The sequence below is a fragment of the Galeopterus variegatus genome, unplaced genomic scaffold, assembly GCF_000696425.1.
Source record: "Galeopterus variegatus unplaced genomic scaffold, G_variegatus-3.0.2 Scaffold3733, whole genome shotgun sequence".
NCBI lineage: Eukaryota > Metazoa > Chordata > Mammalia > Dermoptera > Cynocephalidae > Galeopterus > Galeopterus variegatus.
Window position 1 is genome coordinate 40,230 of NW_007729844.1, and position 24,429 is coordinate 64,658.

A 24,429-nucleotide genomic window follows, 5' to 3' on the forward strand; every position below is an offset into this window, starting at 1 on the left:
CATCCCTATATAGGATCCAAACCTGTGGCGGGAGCGCTGCTGCGCTCCCAGCACCGCACTCTCCTGAGTGTGCCACAGGCTCGGCCCTGAGTTGTTAGCTTTTTAATGAATTAATTCTCATGTACATTAGAAGCACTAAAATAGAAATAATATATCATGTCAAAGGGATTACAAAGTACCTCTTGGCTAAAACTTTCCCCCAATACATCTAATTTTTATAATAACATAACATTTAATATAATAATAATATTTATTAATATAACATTTATATAACATTTAACATTTCTAACAAATTCGTGGATACTGTTTAAACAATGAGGATAAAGTTTATTTCAAGCAAAAATCTCTGATATTCTTAGAGAACCATGTTGCTTTTTTTATAGCACTCATCGCAGTTGTAACTTTTCATTTATTTGTTCGATAATTGATCAATATATGCTTCTCCCTCTTTTGTTTATCATAATGGAGTTTATTTAAACAATAATATATTTTTTTAAAAGATGTAATTTCCTTAGATTCACTTAGCCAGGGATGGTGGCAGAAATTAACACCTTTCTCAGGTTTCCTAATCATTGTCCTTGTCATCCCATCTTGATGAACTCATTTCTTACTCTGTGTAAGTATTGCTGCCTCTAGCATAAGACAACATGACTGAGTTCAAAGTTATGGTCAAAGAGTCTTGAAAAATCAACCTTAAGCACACTTACCATTTTTCAGGCTGTCATATCCCATTGAATGGCGGATTTCTTTCAGGGTAGACCCTTGGGCCCCAAGTTCCATCATTCCCACTGCAAGGGCAATGCTCAATGGAGAAAAGAGAATATTTTCATCTTCCCCAGTGGCTCGAAGATGATTATACATATTCACTGACAACTTAGCAATGGCTTCATCAGGGAAAGAGGCCCCTAAAGCCATACTTTGCAGAACTAGCAAAGAGAAGAGTCCAATGAAAGCCATTTTGGGATAGTTTCAAGCCTAGAAAACAATAATTTACATATTAATTATTAATTATCTCAGAGAAATTAAGTTAAACTTAAAAATAATTATTTCTTGGCAAAACTTGTAAAGCAAATGAAAGGTTTTTAAACACATAGTCAATATGTGTTTAATATCTCTAGAACAAAAGCCCCATTAAAAAATATGTTGGAAGGCACTATTTTTAAAAAATCAATTAACAGTCAAAATAACACTGATAAGTTGTGAGGATTCTCTCAGGAACAAGATAAGAGATGGTCCTCACCTTCATGGGGTTAAGAATATGTATAGTTACATATATAACAAATAATTATGGTGGTTTGGTAAAGATAATTTATCAAGTTTTCATAGCCTTGGCACATACATTTTGCTCATAATTTTGAACCAACTTACTCTAGCTTCCACTAAACCATATAGGTCCAACACAACTGTAATGAAAACCGGAAGATATTTACAGGGCTTAGGAAGAACTAATAAAGTTAAGCTTTTGAAAATGCTGCTTTATCCATTGCTAAGGGTTAAATGTGTCTCACCACTGTAAGAGGGTGGGAAATCCAATTATGGAATTTGAAAGGTGGGGCCTTTAAGAGGTGATTAGATTGTGAGGACTGTGCCCTTGTGAATGGACTGATCCACTCATGGAATAATGGTCATAGTTCTGATGGCTTTAAAAGGAGAACAAGTGAGGAGATTAGTTCTATCTTGCTCAGCCCATTCTTGCCATGTGATACCCTGAGTTGCTGTAAAAGAAGGCTCTTAACAGATGTGTTCCCTGGACCTTGAACTTCTTGGCCTCCAAACTGTAAGAAATAAGTTTCGTTTCTTTATAAATTACCCAGTTTCAGGTATTCTGTTATAAGCAACAGTAACAGACTAATACATCCATTTCATACAATTTATAAAATTAATGCACCTTGCAGCTGGGTTACCAACTGGTGGGAAGAGATCTGACACACACCTGCTACAAGTCCCAGTTAATTCAGCCCAGGCAACAGAGCCCACAGGAAGTGGAAACCCAGAGAAGGAGCAGACGGAGAACCTTCTTATGTGGTTGTTCCTTACACATTGGTTCCCTGTGTGACTGCTGCTCCCAGTGACAATCTCTGGGCAGGGAGGGGCCTCCTGCCGAGGTTGAGAATGAAGCTGAATTCTTGCTACAACACTATCATTTCATACTCAGGTTTATGTTACCATCTCAGCTTATACCAATGAAGTGGTGATTCTATTTAAATGAATATTTCTAAATATCAGGCTTATCTGGTTCTGAGACTAAATCGAAGGGCACTGAGGCTACATTTTCTCTTAGGAGGAGAAAGCAGCATCAGTAATGGGATATTTGTGAATAATATTTCTGCCTCTCAGCATGGGAGTATTCCAGAAGCCATGTCTCTCCACAAAGAGCCTGACTTGAACACACTGGGGACAGGAGTCTCTCTTTTCTTTGTATTCTCCCACTTTGTTATTGTAAGCACTGCATGTTTATTCAAACAATTAAGTAATTTACTTGTTCTTGATTTTTTTAATACATCATTAAAAAAACATTTAACGTGACATTGAGCTAATACATTTGGAAAATTGTATTTTAATTAGGGTCCAGCACTAATAGTCTTCATTACTCAATGAACAGAGTGCAGATACATAACTGAAGAGCAGTGCATTGAGCTAATACATTTGGAAAATTGTATTTTAATTAGGGCCCAGCACTAATAGTCTTCATTACTCAATGAACAGAGTGCAGATACATAACTGAAGAGCAGTGTGTTTCCAACAGACTTTTGAGTCAGAAGATCCCGATCAGTCCTGTAATATTTGTCATTCCAGTTTCAGAGAACTGCCTGGTCACTTTGTAAGTCCTTCACATTTTAGGGTTAGAAATATCTTTTTTTGGGGGGGTGGGAAAAAAATTCCAACGTCCTCTCCCATTCTCTCCCAAGCCTCTGCTTTTGTGTTAAGGTTCAAATAATTCTCCCCTGTTAAGGAAGGTATGATTCAGTTTGTATGTAAATGTGGACTCTCACAACCTGCTAATGGGAAATGAAGTGCACTGGTGCAAGGAAGTCTCTGTTGCTCAGGCCACACTGGGACAGAAACTCTTGCCACACTGGGACAGAAACCAGGTGCCAAGAGCACAGCTGCTCTGTCAGTCTGCAACACATACCCCAGGACTTCCCTCTCCTGCTGTTGGCTTGTGTAGTTCTCTTCCTGGAACTACCCCCAACCAGTTCCATATGTTCAAATCCTAACCACTCCTCAAAGTTCTGTTCCTCTTTCATCTCCTTCATGAATACCGTCCTGGTTCTTCAGTTAAAACAGCAACTTACCCCTCCTCTGAAATATTGGTGCATTTTTGTCTCTCCCTCTCCAGTAGTATATGCCACTGCTTTCTTCTATTACAGATAATTTCATACATGTATCATCTCCTTTCCTAGGCTTTATGAGGGCACAAATGAAGGGTATTCATCTTTGTATATCTTAGGATATACAGAATGAGTACCTACTGTATACACATGGTAGGTGCCAAGTAAATATGTGCTGAATTAATACAGCATGAGATGTAAAGTTCCACGACGCTGCATCAAAGAAACAGGAAGAGTGGCCGCCACTTCTAAGTTCTTGAGGCTAATTTAATCTGAGCCCAGAGGTAGTAGTTCATTTCCATTTTTTGTTCCCTTTGATAAAGTATTTCTTCATTGAATCTGAGACCATCTTTTCAGCTCAACAAAGTGGCAGTGTCAACAATGCTGGCACAATGCAATGGCTGGACATGTGATGCATTAACAACAACTACACCACCTTGAACAATCACAAAAGGCAGTACCCGAATGTTACTGTATTAATATTAGTCTACAAAATGCCAGGACCCCACTATTAATCATAATAATCAACACATTCTCAGCTGAGTTACTCTTGCATGGAGAATTACTTTGGAGATTTATTATTTTCAAGCTACTGAATAAAAAGCCTTTAGATAAAAACAAGGGGTTGCAGTACCAGATAGTGCTGTGCTGGTAAAAAAGTTACAAATAGTTGAGCAATAATTAAAGCACCATTAATTCTTGCATCTCTCTTTCTTGTTGCCAGTGATATGGTAGTTTGTGTGCATATATTTATGTATATACTACTTTAGGCAACACCTCATTAAAACAGGTCAGGAAACCAAATCTTGTAATCGAGGTATGAGAAATCACAAAACTAAAAGCCAGGTGTTATAAAAAAAAAGGATGCATGTTTATTTTTAACTTCTCTGGTAGTTAATTTTATTTATAAGGAAATTGATTGTTCATAAATGCATCTTGTCACTTTTTGATAACTCAATTATTTGAAATTTTAAAAACTGGTTTCATAACTGTAAGTTAAGAAAAAAAGGGAGGTGCTCTGTAGTAGCTGAGAAAAACGGCTGAAGGAGGTCCTTTCTTCCAGCAAAAAAAAAAAAAAAAGCCATAGGAAATAACTGAGGAGAAATGCCTAATGCAAAGAACAATGTTTAGAAATCCTGTAGCCTGTTAATTCTCAGACTTTTGCATATAAAGGACTAGCAATTCTTTTAACTGAGGAAACAAAACTGAGGAGAAATGCCTAATGCAAAGAACAATGTTTAGAAATCCTGTAACCTGTTAATTCTCAGACTTTTGCATATAAAGGACTAGCAATTCTTTTAACTGAGGAAACAAACAGGTTGCTAAATTTTTATTTTACATCAGGGTAGGGGCAAAACAATTAATGAAGACAATGCCTCTTAAAACTGAAAAAAAGAATGAACACATCAATCACATAAAACAACGGACACTTCAACATGAAAATACGACCGTCCTTTCAAGTGGATATATTTGAACTTATAAAATTTCACTACTTTTTTCCATTTGCCATAGATTGGTGAAAACTTTATCATTGGTGTTTGGAAAACTAGGTGTTTGGAAACCACTGCTAACTTTGATTAGTACTAGCTTACTTGGTGAAATTTGGAACAAGTGGAAATCTCTAGGCCTTAGTTTTCTGATTTACTAACAGAAAGGCTTAAGTTAGATCAGCAGCAATGATGCTGGGAAATCTGTCAATTTTGTCCAAAAAAAAAAAAAAAAGTCACTACCTTGTGAAACAATCCGTATTTTAACAATCTTTAATTTAGCAAATTTCCTCAATTGTAACATGCATGGTCTTTCTTGTCTCCCCCAATTTTAACTTTTCTGAAATTTAAATAAGTCTTATAATCAACGTCCAAAGACAGTGACTAGTCCTCAGGCAGAGAGGCAAGTTACGACATTGTCATCATTTCCTGTGTAAGTGTCATAGCCTGGGCAAGTGTGAACTTTATTCCATTTGTTGATCCTTGTTTCTTTAGTTGACTTATTTCTATTGGTGCTGCCTCTCACAGTTGAGTTTCTCCTTCATCTTGGATCAAAAGAACAGATACCATACATGCAGAAAAGAAGAGAAAGGGTCCCGAACATTGTAAATTTACTGTAAATAATGCAGGTATTCATTACTTGAGAAATGAGCCAACTGATTTTCTTGTCAAACAACAATCAAATGTTTTACAAAGCACCCAAGAATAGAAGATACATGCAAGTAGATAAATCTGTGCAAACAAAATTTTTTGTCTTTGGGATATATGAAAAAATACATATACAAATAAAAATAAACAAAATCCCTGTCTGTTGGATGTGTAAGCAGCACACGTAAAGGCAGAATTTGCCAAATTCCAGAATAAATCAGTGTTTTCAATGCTAGGAAATGTGAATGACCCATATACAGGTATGCTATGCTAAGGACTATTGCTCAGGTGCTAAGCTTTCGACAGCTTCCTGATAACTTTTAAAATTAGCTGTATAACCTCAGGTATGTAATTAAATTGGAGAGTGTGTGGAGGGTAGAGGTGTGGAGGTGAACTACTCAAATTATCAAATGAAAATGTAGATAATATCCCAGTGTTCTTTGAAATGCCTTAAGATTACATCTGCAATCACAAAGGCACTTGAAAGATTTCAGTCAGAAAATGCACTATGAAAGTATCTTGTCATACATATGATAAATGATGGCCAAAAGCAACTCAAAAGAATGTTAAGGCTTAGATTTACACTTTTGCTTACTGAAAGGATAATATGCCATGGTATGAATAAATATACGCATTGTTTTGTTTTAAAAAAGTGTATATTTTTTCCTTTTTTAATTTTCTTTCAAAAAAGCTGTTATTAAAATTGAGATGTCTCTTAAAACCAGTGAAGTCAGAACCCAGGAAATACCAGATTACAAAGTTCAATTCTGTAATTGCAACATCAATGACATTATGATATAAATGATGCAATCCTTCTTTTTCTCTTTCTTTTGCTTCTCCCTCCAGCTACCAGCCCACTGTGACTCTTTCCATACACTCACAACTTGCAGCTTTCCACAGGAGATATGGGTGTGTATATATATATATATATATGTTTACTCATATGTTCATTTTTCTGTGCTACTGAATCAAGCAAAAAGGAAAGTTCCTCAGGTACCTCTTATGGTGAACTTGAGGAAATGGTCAAGTAAAGCAAAAGGGCAGAACCACGGGGAAAGTAACCTATGAAGATTTAATTTATTAGAAAAAATTAGGAAAGACTTGGAAATGGGCCAAGATGATTACTGGGTGTCTTCAATGGAAAATTATGCATTATCTAAAACACATACTTCTAGGTTAAGACTCTATGAGTTTGGGGCTTTTCTTTGAACAATTTTACAGCTCTCTAAGTTGTAGAAAACTGATAGTGATGCACATGGTTCTTGTTCATAAAAAGGCACAGCACACATGTATAGTGGAATGACACTGATTATTGCCCTGTGGATACTGACCAGTTTTGCATCTACTAAGCCAATCTATTTCAGCATTTCTGATAGGCTAATATATTTGTCTGCTTTTGGATTCTCTTTTGAATTGGTCATAACATTTACTGATTCTCTCATTGATTAATGAACTAAACAAAATTTTCATATGTGTTCATTTTATATTTATATGACAAACAATTGTTCTTTAACAGATTTTTTAAATCTCAAAGACTTTAATTTAAAATAAAAAGCTAAAAAGCTAGAAATTTAAAAATTTCTTAAAGCTAGAATTTTTTCTTTCAAAAAATATTTATTTTCATGGGATAATACAATGATCAGAGTAGAGAGAAACTGGAATATTGGCCTTTTAAAAATCATTGAATATTAATTATTGGTTGAATTAATACTGTAGCAGTGATACTCCAAAATGACTTTGTAGAATTCTATAGCTTGAGAATACTGATCACATAGCAACTAGCACTGACCTGCCTGTGCTACAGGTCTAAAGTTTTTGTGTATTTCGCATGCATCTGAGGAAAGTCGGGCCCGGTGGCCTGCTCATTTAGGGACTAATAAGTCCTGTCCTGCAAATGTTGGGAAACAACCAAGGGGATATGAAACTCCCAAGAATCATGAGGAAAGTCGGGCCCGGTGGCCTGCTCATTTAGGGAGTAATAAGTCCTGTCCTGCAAATGTTGGGAAACAACCAAGGGGATATGAAACTCCCAAGAATCTCTAAAGGACTCTGGTATATGTTCAATAGATTGTCTGATTAATATATTAATATATTTCTTAGAATCAAGGAATTAACTAGTATACTATTAATTAATATGAGGGTACTTCAAAAAGTCTTTGAAAAATTGAATTAAAAGATAAAACAAATCTTCCCATACACTTTTGAAGTACAGTCATTCTTCAGCATCAAGAGAAGGCTAATTTGAATGAAGATGAACTGTGACTTAGAAGATGCTTTCTCTGGCAGTCCCTGAGGCTTCCAAGAAGCTTTAGAGTTTTCCCAGGAGCCTTCCTGGTTACAGCATCACCTGTCTAGAGGGAGACAGGAGCTCTAAATGTCCAAGAAAGAAGATTTCACCACTACAATAACCTCTTGGGAAATTGTTTTGACTCAATAAATAGATTTTGAAAAAATTAATCTCTGGTCAATTCTCTCCCCAATTTAGGTCATAAGAAATTTATAAAATTAAAAGCTAAAATACTTGATTATTTTAAATCCTTTAAAAAGTTAGAATAATGCTGTTACAGAAAAAATTATTCATGACACTTGTTAAAGATGGTAAGGAATACTTTATTCTAGAGGGACTAATGCAATGGGGTTTTTGCAGTAGTGGAAAGAAATCAGGCATACTCCCAATACAAGGAAAAGTGAGGATTCATAGACAAGGAGCTGGGTATGGTTAAGCAGATGGTCAAGTGCTAAGAAGAAACATCAGGAGTAGGGAGTTTCTGCCGAACTGACTGGACAGGCTTCTTGGTGAAGGCAGGCCAGGGTGATATGACGCTCAAAGATGGATGAGGAATTTGATCAAATATCAAAGGTGGGGGATTCTTGCTAAACTAAGGACAGAGGCCAAAGTCAGGGCCTACTTGAGATGAGGCTGAGAGGGGCCTGACTCACGTTTGGTCAAGTAGAGGGTCTTTGTCAATGCTGTCCAATAGAACTTACTGCAATGATAGAAATATTACATAGTGAGCTTGTCCAACGAAGTGCCATTAGTCACTTGTGGCTATTGGTTACTTGCCATGTGGCTAGTGCAACTGAGAAACTGAATCGTTTATTTTATTGAATTTTAATAATTTAAATAGCCACATGTGGCTAATGGCAACTGCATTAGACAGTGCAGAGCTAGAAGTAGGCTAACAGATCAGCTTTTCATAACATTGGTTTTTGACCAGTAGCCTGTAATACAAGTGTTTAAAACAAAAGCAGAGAAAAATTAGTAGCATGAACCCCACAAAACATGTTTCCTTACCTAAGATGTTTTTATGTAAAAAACAAACTCCCATTCTTCAAGAGATCTCAGATAAAGAGGCTCCATTTGGAATTCCAAAGGTGTTTGGATAAAGCAGATGATTACTGGAGAAAATAAAATCAATGCCAATAAAACCCAGTGAACTGGCAGGTCCCCAGCTATCCTAGAAATGTAATTTGGACCTTCCATAAGATGGTAATGAATAATTCTGAATAATTCTCTTTGGCACAATTGGGGAGAATTTGTACTTGCCAACAAATGACTTCCTTTGGATTCATGTCAGGAGAGCTAAACAAGTGACACACAAGCCCTAAGACAAAATTCTGTGAGTAGTTTCAAAGAGGCAAGTAAAAAAGTCACCATCAATCAAGGCCACATGTGGCCCAGGGCCATTTCAGAACTAAGCCAGGCATGAATGGTCTTAATTTACCCATTAATGCTTTAAGACATCCCTACTGTTTGCTCTCTTCCCTGGACAGTGTGGAGTTGGCTGTTTATAAGACTGGAATGTTCATGCTGAAAACACCTTGTTCAGCCCCTCATTTTGTAGGTGAGAAAACTAGGTCATTTTTACCGAACAACTTCTTATAAATAAAGGAAATTTAATGAGCTGAAAAAAGAGAATGCTCAAATGTGAATGCAATACCTACAATTTCATTTACCTCATTCATTGATTTAATAAAAACTTATTCTTGCCAACTACATGACAGGCCTTGCACTAGGTGTGAGAAATCCAGAAGAAAACAGGATGACACCAACAACCGCCTTTGTGGAATTTTCGTTCATGGGTTAGGTCTACATCGTTCAAAGAGGTATTCAACTTTTCATTCAGAGTTTTAAAATATAGAATTTTTCTAATTTTTCATTATTAACATGTTGTTTCTGGAATAAAGTTTTAAAAAGTTGATTGTGTTCCTAATAATCTAAAAATACCCAAATAGAAGGTAACTTCTTTATTATTTTGCTAATGAAGGGAGTTGTAGCCTGACTCATCCTTCAATCACTGACTGTCAAGGTGACACTTGAGAGTATCCTGAAAAGCTGGGGACTGCGGTTAAATTTTCAGAGAAGTTATTTAGCATACAAACTTAAAGATAAAAATTCTCATGGAAAGACTTTTAGAATACCCGAAGTAGTCAGTTTTAAATTTGTCTTAATAATGCACAGTTAGAACTGCAAATACACTGTTGTAACAGAATGAGATCCCAATAGAGGACAGCAGTATATAGGTCTGTCTCATACATACCGAAGTATCCCTGAACAAATTGTATGTGAGTTATATTTATAGAGTGCTTCTTTTTTTTTTTCTTTTTCTTTTTTGGATTCTCTGTTTCTCTCACTACAATGTCAGCATCACAGAAGTATCCCTGAACAAATTGTATGTGAGTTATATTTATAGAGTGCTTCTTTTTTTTTTTTTCTTTTTCTTTTTTGGATTCTCTGTTTCTCTCACTACAATGTCAGCATCACAGACGTTACTTTCCTCCTTTAGCTTTTATCTCTTGACTTATTTTATAAGATCATGTGTGAAGGATTGAGGACATCTCTAAACTCTCCTGAGGTGAAATGCATAAATTCACTTTGCCCCAGTGTCTATCAAGGCCATGCAAAGCTACTTCCTTTTCTTGGCTAGTAACGATAATGTTCCCAAGATCTGAGGGCTCTTTTAGTAAAATGGTTTAGGCTAATGGGATTCTGACACCAATGTAAATAAAAAAGAATATTAATATTAGCTTGAATCTTATGAAATTGCTATTTTTGTAAGTGAAAGTGGTCAAATAAGCTTCAGCCTGCTGCTTAACGGAGCGTTTGCTGTGTGTCAAGCTCAAGATTAGGACTTTCATATGCTCTTTTGCTGCTTTAGATTTCATACAGTTGTTTTGATGTTTTAAAAAATTCTTTATTATGATTTCCTCTAAGAACTCTTTTCTCTTCACCTTGTGCTAGAAAGTCTAGAAATTGACAGAACTCTGATACAGAACACCAACCTAAATTAAGTGTCTCTTTCTTAATCACAAAAACACTTATGGCTCACACTTATTTTACCCTGGGGAAATTAGGTTATGTACATTACTTTTTAAACGGTCTTTTTCACAGCTACAGACTGTGGGGAAAGTGAAAGTAAGAAAGAAAGTGTAAAAAATTAATTTTACTACTTTGTTTTTTAAAGCTCCCACAAACTTAAAAATAAAAAATTTTCCCGACATTGACTAATGTTTTATTAATGCCACCTGAAAGTATCCACCTCTTAACTCTATTATAAACCTGCCACACTCATTGTAATACGAGGATTTCTAAAAGAAACTCTGTTTCCTCTTCCTGCTCATCACTGTGAATGACTGAAAAGGCAACTTGTAATTTTTATTGCAGAGTGTGGGCAAACAAGTAAAACATTAGGAGAGATTAAAAGGTTCTATGAAAGTGTTCTGGTTACATTTTCCTGTAATTTTCAGAACAACATTTACAATATAGTAATAGCTTTAGGAAGTGTGTAGAAAGATGTGTCAAGGAAGTCAGCCAATGTTAATGCTGAGTAGGCAAAAAAAAAAAAAAAAAAAAAAAAAAGTTGGGGAGGTATTGGTATTGTTCTTTTCCACAAGGCACTTCAAATAGTAATTGACTACTCTTACCTTCAGAGATCTGGAGAGAAATGGATTTAATTATTTTCTTCTGAATCGAATCCACGTTTAACAGTCCTCACTGATGGGAAAATGTCACTTATCAAGCTCCTTCTACAGCAGTTTAAAGCTTTCACTGGACAGGTAGAATGGGAGGGATATTTTATGGATCTTCTATAGTGAGAACCTGCATTCACTGCCCTGGCAGACTGTTAAGATGAATCACTTTCCTTCTTAGTCAACTACTGTAGGATCTCCGAGGAGTCATGGTGAAGTGCAGGCAAGGATGTTGGCTTGTTTTTGTTGTTTTTTTTAACTTTGGGATTGTTTCTTACATGTCTTAAGCATTATCAAAAGTTAAAGCTAATTGTGTCAGAGATATTTCACAGAACATTTTAATGATTCCAAGATATGTGTCAGAGCTTATCATGCAGATGAAACTTGCCTACAAGTATATTAGAATAAAATGAAAGTTCTCAACCTAACTTTTTAAAATATACAAGTATCGTCCCTGCAGAGAATGACTGAGTGATGGGCATCAGGTTGCCATGAACATCATAGATTCTTACACTGTAACACATCTATAGATCTATAAATATACAGTTTTATAGTCCCAATAAGAAAAACAATGAACATCAAAGCTCAACTCAAGGTAAGTGCAAGGCAGGTGACCCAAGTAGGATGGAATATACTGCCATTATTTTCTCCAGTATTGCTTGTAGAGTCTGCATGTGAGTGGCTGGGAGCTAGAAGATCTAAGGAATTGTTAATGAAATTCAGGGATGTAATAGGAATGTCTAAATTGCAAAATGAAGAGAAGTTCTTCCCATAAAATATATCCTTTGACCTCAGTTTTCTCCCCAGGGACCAATTAATTCATGGAATACTGGTGTTGAAATAATAATAACTTGGACCAGGCATCTAGATACAATACAAATTATTGCTAATCCTTATAATAAGCCTGTAGGTAGATGAAGGTAACCCCATTTGTAGATTAAGAAACTGAAACCTAGTAACCTTAAGATATGTTATCATGTTCACACAGGTTACTAAGGAGTGGAGAAGGAATCTAAACTTTCATCTGAAGGCTTCAAATGCCATGCTATTTTCCTATACTGTGCTGCTCCATTGGGTGGGATTTACAGGTTATCTGGTTTACTTCTGCTCATTTACTGCAGGATTTCTCTGTGACAGCTAGATCTGCTAAATTGAAGTTGTGTGTGCATGGACACATTAACAATGAGTTATCCATCTCAGTTTTATTTATCATTTTTGGTGGTAGAACAGTGCGGGGATCCAAACCCTTGACCTTGGTGTTACAAGGCTGTGCCTAACCAGCTGAGCTAACCAGCCAGCCTCAGCTCTTGCTGACAAGGTATCACTTAATGTTCGAATGAAATCTCACTTCTTTTAACATATTGATCCTACTTATACCAAACAATGCTACAACAGGCTTTAAACATAAAATAATTAATTGGGATCTTAACCTGCCATTTAATTCATTATAGTACTTAAATTTTTTTACTAAAAAAAGCTAAATAGGTAAAACTTTCACAGAATACAACATTTAAAAGGTTTATAAAGGTACATAGTAAAGATTCTCTTTTCCACACTCTCTTGCCCCTTAGTCAGCCAACTCCCCTCAATGGAACCAACCAATGTCATCTTTCAGAGATATCCTAGTATATACAGTACATGTATTACTCCTTTTCTTACAGAAATTATAACATAATATACATTCTATACACATTGGTTTGCACCCTCATTTTTTTCATTTAACAACATATGTTGGAGACTATTTCCTATCATTACATACAGAATTTCCTCATTTTCTTTATCAGCTTCACAGCATTTCACTGTACTGATGTGCCATAATTAATTAGTTTCCTACCAACAGAATTTAAATTATTGCACTCTTTTGCTATTACAAATAATGCTACAATGAGTAATTTCAGAAATACATCATTTCACAGGTATGCAATTATCTCTGCAGGATGTATTTCTGGAAGTTAAATTATTAGGTCAAAAGACACAAGTACTTGTAATTTGGATAAATATTGCCAAATTGCCTTCCACAGAGGTTATAGCATTAAAAACTCTAGGAATACACTCAGAAAGAAATAAAGAATATCTATACAGAAGGAAAGTTAAAATGCTGCTGAGGAATCAACAAATTGCAATGCCCGGACTTTATTTAGAGCCTGGTTGAAACAAACCATAAAAGTTACTTATAGTAATTATGAGACAATTAAGGAACCAGGATAAATGGAAATTGATACATTATTCTTAGATAGAAATATTCAATCTCAGTAAAGGTCTCAGTTCTCCCTAAATTATGCTGTACATTTAATGCAATTTTAATAAAAATAGCAACTTGTAAAAAATTAGACAATATGGAAATTGATACATTATTCTTAGATAGAAATATTCAATCTCAGTAAAGGTCTCAGTTCTCCCCAAATTATGCTGTACATTTAATGCAATTTTAATAAAAATAGCAACTTGTAAAAAATTAGACAAACTAATTCTAAAGTTCATGAAGGAAAAAAATTAAGAAGCAAGAATGGCAAAAAAAATTCTGGGGAAAAGAGAACAATAATGAGATAATAAAATGCATTAAAAAGCTACAATAATTAAAGTGGGTGGTTTAAGATATAATTTTGTATATGATAAAATTTGGCATTTCAAATCAGTGGGTTAAGAGAGATTATTCAGTAAGTGATAACTGGTGTTGGGAGAACAGGATATCTCTATATTTTAAAAATGAAGAAGATGCATACTCATACTCCAAATCAAAATAAATTACACATGGGTCACACTTTAAAAGTAAAAAATGCAACTTTAAAATTCAGAGGAGAAATCATGAACATTTTTTAACATATACATTTAAAACATATATTCATATGTAAATATAAACATATACATGCTTACACATATTTTTCACATACATATATTCACATGACATGCATACATCTGTGTGCATATGTAATTTATGTATATGTTATATGTGTATATGTACATACACACATATATATATGTAGTGTTGAATTGGAGAAGGCCTAAGTATGAATAAGACCCAGGAGCCACTAAAGAAAAGATTAATAAATATGACTATGCTAAAATAAAAATAAATATGTACAGCAAAAATCATATGTCAAAAGACAAGTGACAAGCTGAAACATCTTAAATTACAGACAAATGAATAATTTCCCCACTCTACAAAGAACCTCTATAAATCAATAAAACCAACAAAAGTCCTATAGAAAAATAAGCAAAGGACATGAATAGACATGTCACCAAAAAGATATTACAAATGGCTCTTAAACGCATAAAAATATGATCACACTTTCTGATAGTTATTAATTAAAACTACACCGAAGTACCATTTGTCACTTACAGATTAATAAAAATAATATTAAGGCTTAAAATCTTAGTATTAGAGAATGACCTTAAGGCCATTTGACTTGTGGAAAAAAATGGATGGGGACAAAAAAGCAGTCACCTCTTAAAAGTTGTAGAACATGCCTATAATCTTTAGGGTTGAAGTGTTATGATTCTATCTCAATTATACAAAGTCACAGTTCAGATGATTTCTCTTATCCAGAATGCAACTGAAGAACTAGAATAAGCAAAAACTTTAAGATCTTTAAATGGGTAAAAATAAAAATCCATAAAGATACACATTTTGTATTAAAGTTTGAATGGTTAACCTAGAGAGGTAGAGTCCAAGGCCCAAATGTTTACTTTTATTTTATGTACAATCTCAATATACATGCTTGTTTTGTCCTTGTTTCCTATCTTTAGTAATTAAAAAGAAAAAAAAATAGAAGGGGCTTCTGGAGACAGGCACACTGACTTTAGGAAGAAGTCATAAAAAGATGCTGGTCTGCAGCAAATGAAAAACTATGCAGACCTGACATAGAGCCTTAAAGTCTAGAACCATTACCGTAAGCATATTTCCTATGAGGATCATGATATTAGTGTAGCACCCAGTGCTGGGTAATTATGATGATGCTCTTGAGCCATCTCAAAAATACTAACTTACTCTACTCAGTAGGTTCTGGAGGGATGTTCGTAATATATGTTATATTAACTCCATAAGCCATCTAAAACAAAATATTGAAATGTTTAATGGATAAATTTCAGTTGCCTAGAAAACTCAAATATAGAGAGAAACAAATTTCTTCCTGGATGCAGCTAGCTATGATATTATCATGGTTTAAAAGACAAATAACACATCATCATTGATGTATTTTTGTTTTTAACATACAAGTCAGATTTTCCAGTTTGCAATAATTCTGTATTGAGTAATATCTAACTTACCTGATGACTACTTACTAAGGAGTACTTTTGTGGATTAACGACTTTATTGCAGAACACGGCCACATGCCATGTTTCAAAATTGTTTGATTTAGTGTGATTATGTTAAAAGAGTGAAATTATATACATATTTGCATCTGCATGGCTTAAAATCACAGCAGTCAGCACCATCTGTGGGTTACTGTCTTCAGTGTCTGTGGTAGGAAGGCTCTCTGTGGTCAATTTTGTTTTTGGTTGTAGCTCTCTTTGCTGTTCCTTAGTTTCTAGACACTAAAATTGATGTCATTTTTAAATTCTTCAAGGGTTTTTTGCAACCAAACTATCAGGCAACAAAAGGTGTCCTCAGGAGGGTGAGTTATTTTAAGATTTAAAACCTAGTATGATTAGAGAGTGAGTGTGTGGTCTCTAAGGATCATTAATATCATTAATGTGAAGCAAAAGTCCTAGATTAAATGGCTTCTGGGAGAGTATAATTTATTCATAATGACATGACTTTAAAATATTTTTATAACCTATTGTTAAAAAGGAAGACAATAAAACCATTTCTCTAAATCAGCACTTCTCAGTGAGTGTGGTGACTTCTATATCAGAATTTCCTAGAAAGGGGTTGCAGTTTGGGGGCCACATCACCAAGCTCTTGAATCAAAAATTCCAGACACTGGCCTCAGTTGCCTGTGTTTTTAAGGGATATTTCAAGTGATTGTTAGACACACTCAAGTGCAAAAAGCAAGTTGGTAGGATACCAACCAGAATATGCCTGTCAGTAAAACCGTGGTTGAAATAAACCAGTGGTGGCGTGAGAGGAATGAGGAAGGAGAAAAGATCTGAGCCTAATAATAAGAAAGGCCCTTTGTTCATTTATTCCTTTACAATCTAGTGACTGTGATTTTTACATTTTTTTCTAGGATTATTGTTTAATATTCATTCCCTCCCTAGACTGCAAGCTCCATGAGAACAGGAACCACATCTGCCTCACTCCATACCACCTGGGCTTAGCCCACTGCTTGGCCCAAGTCTGCACTTAATATATGCTGAGTAGATGATTTAGGTATATTATACCTACTTACACCTGAGCCAACTGGGGCTTGGAGCATATGGGTGGGTTACCTAAGACCACACAGCTTATAAACAGTGAGCAGAGTCAGTCAGGTCTGGCTCCTAAGCCCAGCCCCCTTCCCCCAAACATCCCTTCCTTGTCATGGGGCATTCAATTTTTTTTTGCAAAGGAGACTTCTAATCTACTTTGCCTGTTAAACATTCAAACCTTCAAAAACTTCTGAAATGGGGCTTATTTAGAAAATGTTATATACTTATAAAAGAATGTGATAACTATCCTGGTGGAGGGGGGAATCTCAGTGAAAGGGGGTAAGAGAGTGAGGGGGTGAGAAATACTGCAATTTTGAATAAAGAGATTAGGAAGTCTTTCCTGAATAGGTAATTTTTGAACAAAGGCTTCAAGGAGGAAGGTGAAGAAGCCAGCTCTGAATATCTGGGGTCAGAGGCTAGGGGTCAGCAGGACAAATGCTGGGGAAGGAGTGTGTCTGATTAGCCCAAAGATCAGCAAGAAGCCAGCACAGATGGAGTGGAGAGGGTGAGCAGGACAGGGGATGAAAGTATAATTAGATGGAGCTAAGGAGGAATGAGGGAGAGATTCACAAATGGAACAAACATAACTCTTTGGAAGAACAGAGAAAGAGGGTAATAACTGGATGGGGAAGGGGGTGTTCAAAGGGTTTTGTTTGCTTATTGTTTAAGATAGGAGGGAAAAAAGCATGTCTGCTTCCTTACTACTAGGATTCAGGAGAGGGGACAATTGATTATTTAGGAGAGAGGGGCATTGGAGGAGGGGTATCTTGAGGAGAGGAGAGGGGATGAGGTCTAGAAAACAGCTAGAGGGGTTGGCTTTTGGTAAAAGCACAAACAGTGCCTCTATAGAAATAGGAGAAAAGGCAAAGTACATGGGTAGAGATGCTTTTAGGTGGAAACGTGTTAGTCGGAGACTGGAAGTTTTCTGATGTGTTCTCTTTTCTCCATGAAAAAGGATGTAAGGTCCTTATCTGAAACCAAGGCTGGGAGGAGGTGCTGGAGAACCTGCCTTAACATTTTTCACTGCATTCTACTTGTACGTAAGTACTGTACTAGGTATTTCTGCTTAAACATAAGGAAACATGTGAAGCATAGCCTCTTGCCAAGACAGTTTTACTCATCGTTGGTTAGAATTAGCTTGGAAAGTAAATTGTACAAGTAATGCATTTTGAAAAATAAATTAATACAGATTGAAAACCTTCTCCTCTGTTCCCACTTGTATTGCAAATTTATTCCCTCAAAATTACTTCATGTTCTGAATGTCACTGAGAAATTTAGTAGATCGCTGAGCTGCATCCCAGAAGTGGGTTTCCAAAGGTAATTTAATTGGAAGGGTTGTAACTAGGTTTCACCATATGGTGCTGCTAGATGTAACCAAAGCAATACATTTGAAGAAGAAAGACATTATTAAGTGTGTTGAAGCACATTTTATAAGCAATGAAAGCTGTCATTTACACAACAGAAATCACTCTGTCTTATGAAATTAGGACATCAGTTGAATATACAAGTGTTAGAGGGTTAATGTAGAATGAGTAATTATGGTTAAAAGATAACATACTATATAAAGACATACATAAGTCAGATAATAAAGGTATTACTCACCCGTCCTCCACCCCATCACATCAATTAAATCTGTAAGGCTAACATGGCTTGAAATTTTTACACTAACACATTTGATGATACAATTGGAAACTGATACAATTGAGAATTTAGTTTTATTAACAGAGAATCTGGGCAAAGGCATTAGCCATAAAATAAAGGCCTACAAAGCTTTTAACCTGGGGACAATGAATGGTTTAACAAGCTGAAATTGCCATCACTGAACTTTTAGCTTGTTATTTGGACTCTTCAAGAATCAAGGCTGTTGCAACCCAGTAGCTAGTATTGCAATGGATAAATGTCTAACAAAACCTGTGACCCCAAATTGTCTATTGTCTATTATATTGTGTACTGTCTATTATTCTAATTTCTGAAGGCAGGCTCAGAGCAAAAGACCACACCTGAGTAAACCATCTAAGAGGCACTGATTTCTCTCCCTCCAGGTTATGTTGAAGAGGGTTCTTGTGCAAGTACAAGCAGAGAGTTCATCTGCCCTAACTGTGCATCAAGAACAGCTGTTGTACTAGTGTTAAATCATGTTCAAATACAGATGTATACATTCCATATGCCACCAAAGCAATGGCACTCCAAAACTAAAGATCCCAAACTACCCACCCTACAGAGAATAGGTCTGGTTTTACTCTCCCTGAACTTGGCTACACTGTTATTTGCAGAATTGTGATGAATGGATCTTAAATGCTGATGCCTTAAATCCCCATCATGTTGAACTCATCCCCTTTGCAGACTAATCTGAAGACACGTGTTAACACTAGTGAAGGAAAGGAAATTCAGATCATTTGAACTGTGTAATCTCTGGCCAGATTAGATAGAGTCAGGAGAGATGTTCCACTTAAACAATCCATAACATTTAGACAGACTAAGCGTTGTAAATGCAGTTAAGACACACACATACACACACACTGAAGCCAGGCTCCCAGAATTGAGGAAACTTCTATCACCAGCTCACAAATCTGAACTGAAGCAGCCCGTTCAACCCAGAGATATAGTATCAGGAACTGGAGGTTACACTTATTCTCTGCTCAGTTGCTTTGCACTGCCCTGGTTCCAGAACAGTGTGCGATGTTCAGAGTTTCAAAGCCAGGCAGGCACATTTTCTCTTGACAGTTTTCCAGCTGGAAGCAGGCCCTTCTCCTACCAGAATCATTGCAGCTTTGGTAAGAGCCAATTGATGGCACCACATGGAATAATTGATGAGACCAGCCAGCTGGACTGCAGAGATCTATGGGCAGCAAGACTAATTTAAGCTTTTCAATGAAGCAGATTTTAAGAGGTTTCTAAAATAATCCCCAAAGCAAAGTTTATTTGAAGAAAATAAAGTTTACTTTTAATCAGCAGTCTGTAAGTGGCCCTTCACTGGTGGAAGGGCACTAAATGATTATAAAAAATTAATAAAAGAGACCATGAGGATGCTGGGCTTCAAGGCCAATTCTGATGCATACTTGCTGCCTTCTTTGGAGGCTAAGTTTGCAACTTTTATCCCTGTTTAGAATGATATTCCTTGCCCCTCACCAGGACAACTTCTTCTTTTCCTTCAAAACTCATCTCATTGAAGATGACTGCCAACAAATCACAGCCATTTTTGTACACATAGTGCTCAGTGCAGTGTCTTGACCAGCAGATTCTAAACAAATATTTGTCAAATGAAAAAGAGAAATAACTACATTTTTGGAATATGAATAAAAAGAAAACTGGATTAAGAATGACAAGACTTAAACTTGAATTCTAACTCACCACTCACTAATCTAAGTTACCTGTGGCAAATCTTTTACTCTTGACATTTTTGGAATATGAATAAAAAGAAAACTGGATTAAGAATGACAAGACTTGAACTTGAATTCTAACTCACCACTCACTAATCTAAGTTACCTGTGGCAAATCTTTTACTCTTGCTAGAACTCACTTTCCAACTCCATAAAGTGGGAATAATAATACTTTCCCCATCTTCTTTGTAAAGTAGTTATGAGAAAGAAATAGTAAAGCCCAGCAGTTTCTGTAGTGAGGAAATGGGATCTAACAAAACACCTGGCTCCCTAATGGAGCTTTGGGAGTCACTGGAGTGGTTGGCATCTATTTCCTATATCAAGTGTGGATCATAAAGACTTCCTTACATCTTAAGATTCTTTTTATTTATTGAAAAACATTTTAAATTTTAATTTTTAAATTCTTTTAGACTTACAAAGCAGCTGATAAAAGTACAGTTCTCACGTACCCTTCACTTGGTTTCTACAAATGTTTACATCTTACAATCAATGCACATTTATCAAAACCAGAAAATTAGCATTGATAAAATACTATTATACCTTGTTCAAACTTTTCCAATTATTTCATTAATGTCCTTTTATGGTCCTGGATTCTATCTAGGATTCCACATTGCATTTAGTTGTCATGTGTCCTTAATCTCCTCTAATCTGTGAAAAAGTATCTTGTGGGTGGATACTTTAAGATTATGCAAATATCCTGTTCCTTACTACACTTTTGGCCACTAATTTTAATATCTGTCGATGATTCTTATCTGCAACATTAACGTTTTTTGCTTAATTGTGATTTTTCTACTTCCATCATTCTTCCTACAGTCATCAATTTGAATTCTACTGTAAAAAAACAGCTGTCCCTTCTCTCTCATTTATGTATTCAAATTATTTATTTGTACCAATATGGATTCATAGGTATTGTATTCTACAGGCTATAATACATTGCTATCATTATTTATTTTTCAAATTATCCCTTATTCGTTATGGCCTTTTTTGATGGCTCAGCTCACATAGATCAATGCCCTGCTAAAAATCAATCCATCCAAAGAAAAATCTGTCTGGAGATATGGCATAAAAGAAAAAAATTAAAATTTATGCTCAGAGAAGAAAAAATAAATGGGGTATCAGGGGACACAGGGCACTGGATCCAGACACTAGCAGGTCCAAGAATGAAGATAAGAGACTTATAACGAAATGAAAGCTCAGGAAGCTGAATACCTCTGACATATACACTCTGGCTGGAGATTTGGCCATCTGGCAACTGGTAAGAAGGGCATTTAAGGACATTATATCCCTGGTTCATCTGAATATACAGAGGTCAGCAAAAAGTATGATTACAATTTCAAGGACTGTATCTCACAATGTGTGTTCACGTGAGAGAGGTACCACCAATTCAAGCTACTTAAAAAAATGAGAGAACTTTTTGAAAACAGGATATTTGAGTATGATTTGTGTTAACACAACCCCCTATGCAACAGGTCATTATCACTTCCTTTACTCATGTTTATCCATAAAATCATCTATTAACTCATCACACAGATACATATTTTAAATGTCTAATATGTTCCAAGTACTGTGCGAACACCACGGATATGAGTGACAATTGAACACTGTCTTCAGTGACCTTGCAGTTTAGCGGAACTGAGATCCTTGCAAAAAGCTGGTCTTAGAAAAAGCTCTGATTTCCTCCATCAAATAAGAGGGTTGGACTTTAATCTTTCAGATTCTTTCCAGCACTAAAATCATGTGATACTGTGATTAACTAACTCGATTATTTAAAGGTTGCTGTTCAATGTGCCTTTCTCTCAAAACATCCTAATCAGTAATACACACACTTCTCTTTAATAATCCTTTGTAGCTGTTTAAATACTCACTGCATCTCACAGAACTGATTCCTTATGGATGGAAAACCTCATTTACCAACTCTTTTCACACCGGTGCCTTAGACTTGTGACATAATGAAGATTCAGTTGAGACTCAGAATACATTATTTTTAAAATCAGAGGCAGAAAGTTGGTTGAATATAGTAGGTACTCAGTTTTTCTTTTTCTTTTTGGTCTTGTTTTAATTAATGGAAATCAAATAGCTAATCTAAATGTAGTAGTGAATGAGAAATTGATTTCATGGCTATGATTGCCATATTAATTACAAGGGGCATATGCTTATTTACATCTTCTGAAATAAGAAAGATGCCTTATCTCATGATCGATGGTCAGACATATTTATTTGAAGGTTTAATTAAGGAATGAGTGTTAGGAAATTTGCAACACCTACTTGTTTTAGTAACTAATAATATAGGCTTTAGGTTTATTAACCTAAACCTAAACTATTACAGTAATACTAGAATCTCAGAGATTAAAAAGAAGGAAATGAAAAACAAAAATTAAGATATTTAAAAGGGACTTTTTAATGACATAATATCACATTCACATTTTACAATTACTGCAATTCCAGGTATTCCAATATCATCAGCCAGTGATACTGTTCTGCACTGGACAAGGTTCCAGTACGAAACTCAGGCTTTTTATGGTTCCCTCTTTCTCAACCTACAGATCTTTTCACCAATTATAGCTACATCACAATGAGCTCTTTTGAAGTAATCCATCATTTCACTTTTCTTTTTAAACAAGAAATGATTTTCACTTGTAAATTGGTTTGGAAATATTGAATCTACCAGTATCCTTGGTCACTTGCCTACTCCGAATGGGTGGTGAAGGAGTGTTGCTAATAAAAACAACCTGAAATTACTCTAAAAGGAGGTGAAGTTAGAGTGAGTATCACAATGCCATGTGCTTTCTTTCAGGGTTTTAATTAGAAAGCACTTCCAAACCATCATACTAAAATACGGATTTTAATCATGGATAAAAATGCACCATTTTTCATACAGATAAACTTATAAAAAGTGTACACGTGAAATTATGAGTTAATGCTTATATAGAAAGATATGACCTAGTAACCTGCTAGGACTGTTGAAAGACTACAATAAAAGTCAAGAAGAAATTGGATTTGTTGAATGAATATGTTTTGGAAATGTCAGATCAGACAACAGCGTAGCTCACTGGGCTGCCTGAGGCTGTAGGAAGGATTTATCAAAGACATGAGTGAACAGTAGGAAAGGAAGAAAATAAATAACTTGGGAGGGCAACAAGGTGGTTAGTTAATAAGGAAAGAAAAAGTGCTGGTGGGAACCCAGGAAACAAGCAGCTACTCAGAGTTGGGGAGGATACTGACGAGGACAGATTAACCCTGAACCCCACGGTAGGCACACAGACCAGCAAAGACCGAGAAATCCTGAAGTGGAAGGAAACTAAAGGATTTAGCTGGTCAAATCTGGCAGCCCTATAGAATAGCAGCCTGAAAATGAGTTATGCTGTATCTAAACAAACAGTGAGGGTATGTTCAATAAATGTTTCTTCTTGAATATAGCTCTACCAGAAGTAGTTTTTCTTTTAATGAATTTATCTGATTAGTGACACTCCCAGTATGTCCCAGGAATGTGTAAATTCAATTTTGCATGGTGGATTTCTTCAGAGCCCAGTCATAAACCTTAATGTTATTCTATGCTGACATTTAAAATATTCAAATTTGAACAGCCTCCATATACTATAGAAAGCACAGTTTTATGGAAGAACTTATGAAAATATATGCCCCATAGAAATAAGTAGGGCACTTACAATTGCTTAAATATTTCACTTGCATAAACAATCAAAATGCTTGTAAACATTTTACAATTATAAACCAGTAGAGGGCTTTAAGAGGCACTTTCGTCTATTCCAATTGCTGAAGTTGCATCTGTGTAGTCCAGGGTCTGGCTGTAATGTGTGGTTCAATTGCTTAATGGATTCTCCCTTTCCCTATTTTTGGGATTTGTGACATCCTGTGTCATTCTAACCCTCATTCCTTTCTCCCTCCTGGATATCATGCCTAATTAACTGATATAAAAATGATTGTGGAGCTCACAAATTCTTAAACTGGATAAAACGAAGGTAAATGTGGCATAACTGAGTCTCTTCCAACCACAGTGATTGGGAATATAAATATTTCCCTTGGAAAAGGAGCTTGAAGTAAGGTTAATACATAATTTTAGAGAGTAAGAAATCTATTCCCTTCCTCTCTCTCTTTTTTTAAAATTATGGGCTAGCAACTGTCTAGAATTAAATCCAAAGTAATATACCTAGAGGAATACTCTATCAAGCACACATTCTGATATATTTTACTAGAATGAAGACAATAACATCACTATATAATCATTCCAGTTTTTTTTTATATATA

At 35.6% G+C, this 24,429-nt stretch overlaps 1 protein-coding gene across 3 annotated transcripts in view; it reads right to left on the reverse strand.

Moving 5' to 3' along the window:
* SERPINI1 (serpin peptidase inhibitor, clade I (neuroserpin), member 1) overlaps positions 1–24,429 on the reverse strand; it is a 70,897-nt gene that overhangs the window by 24,773 nt on the left and 21,695 nt on the right. For all 3 annotated transcript variants that reach the window (XM_008585841.1, XM_008585839.1, XM_008585840.1), the window contains exon 2: positions 708–975. In XM_008585841.1, the coding sequence (XP_008584063.1) occupies positions 708–957 (250 nt within the window). In that variant the 5' untranslated portion in view covers positions 958–975. The remainder of the gene's footprint in view (positions 1–707; positions 976–24,429) is intronic.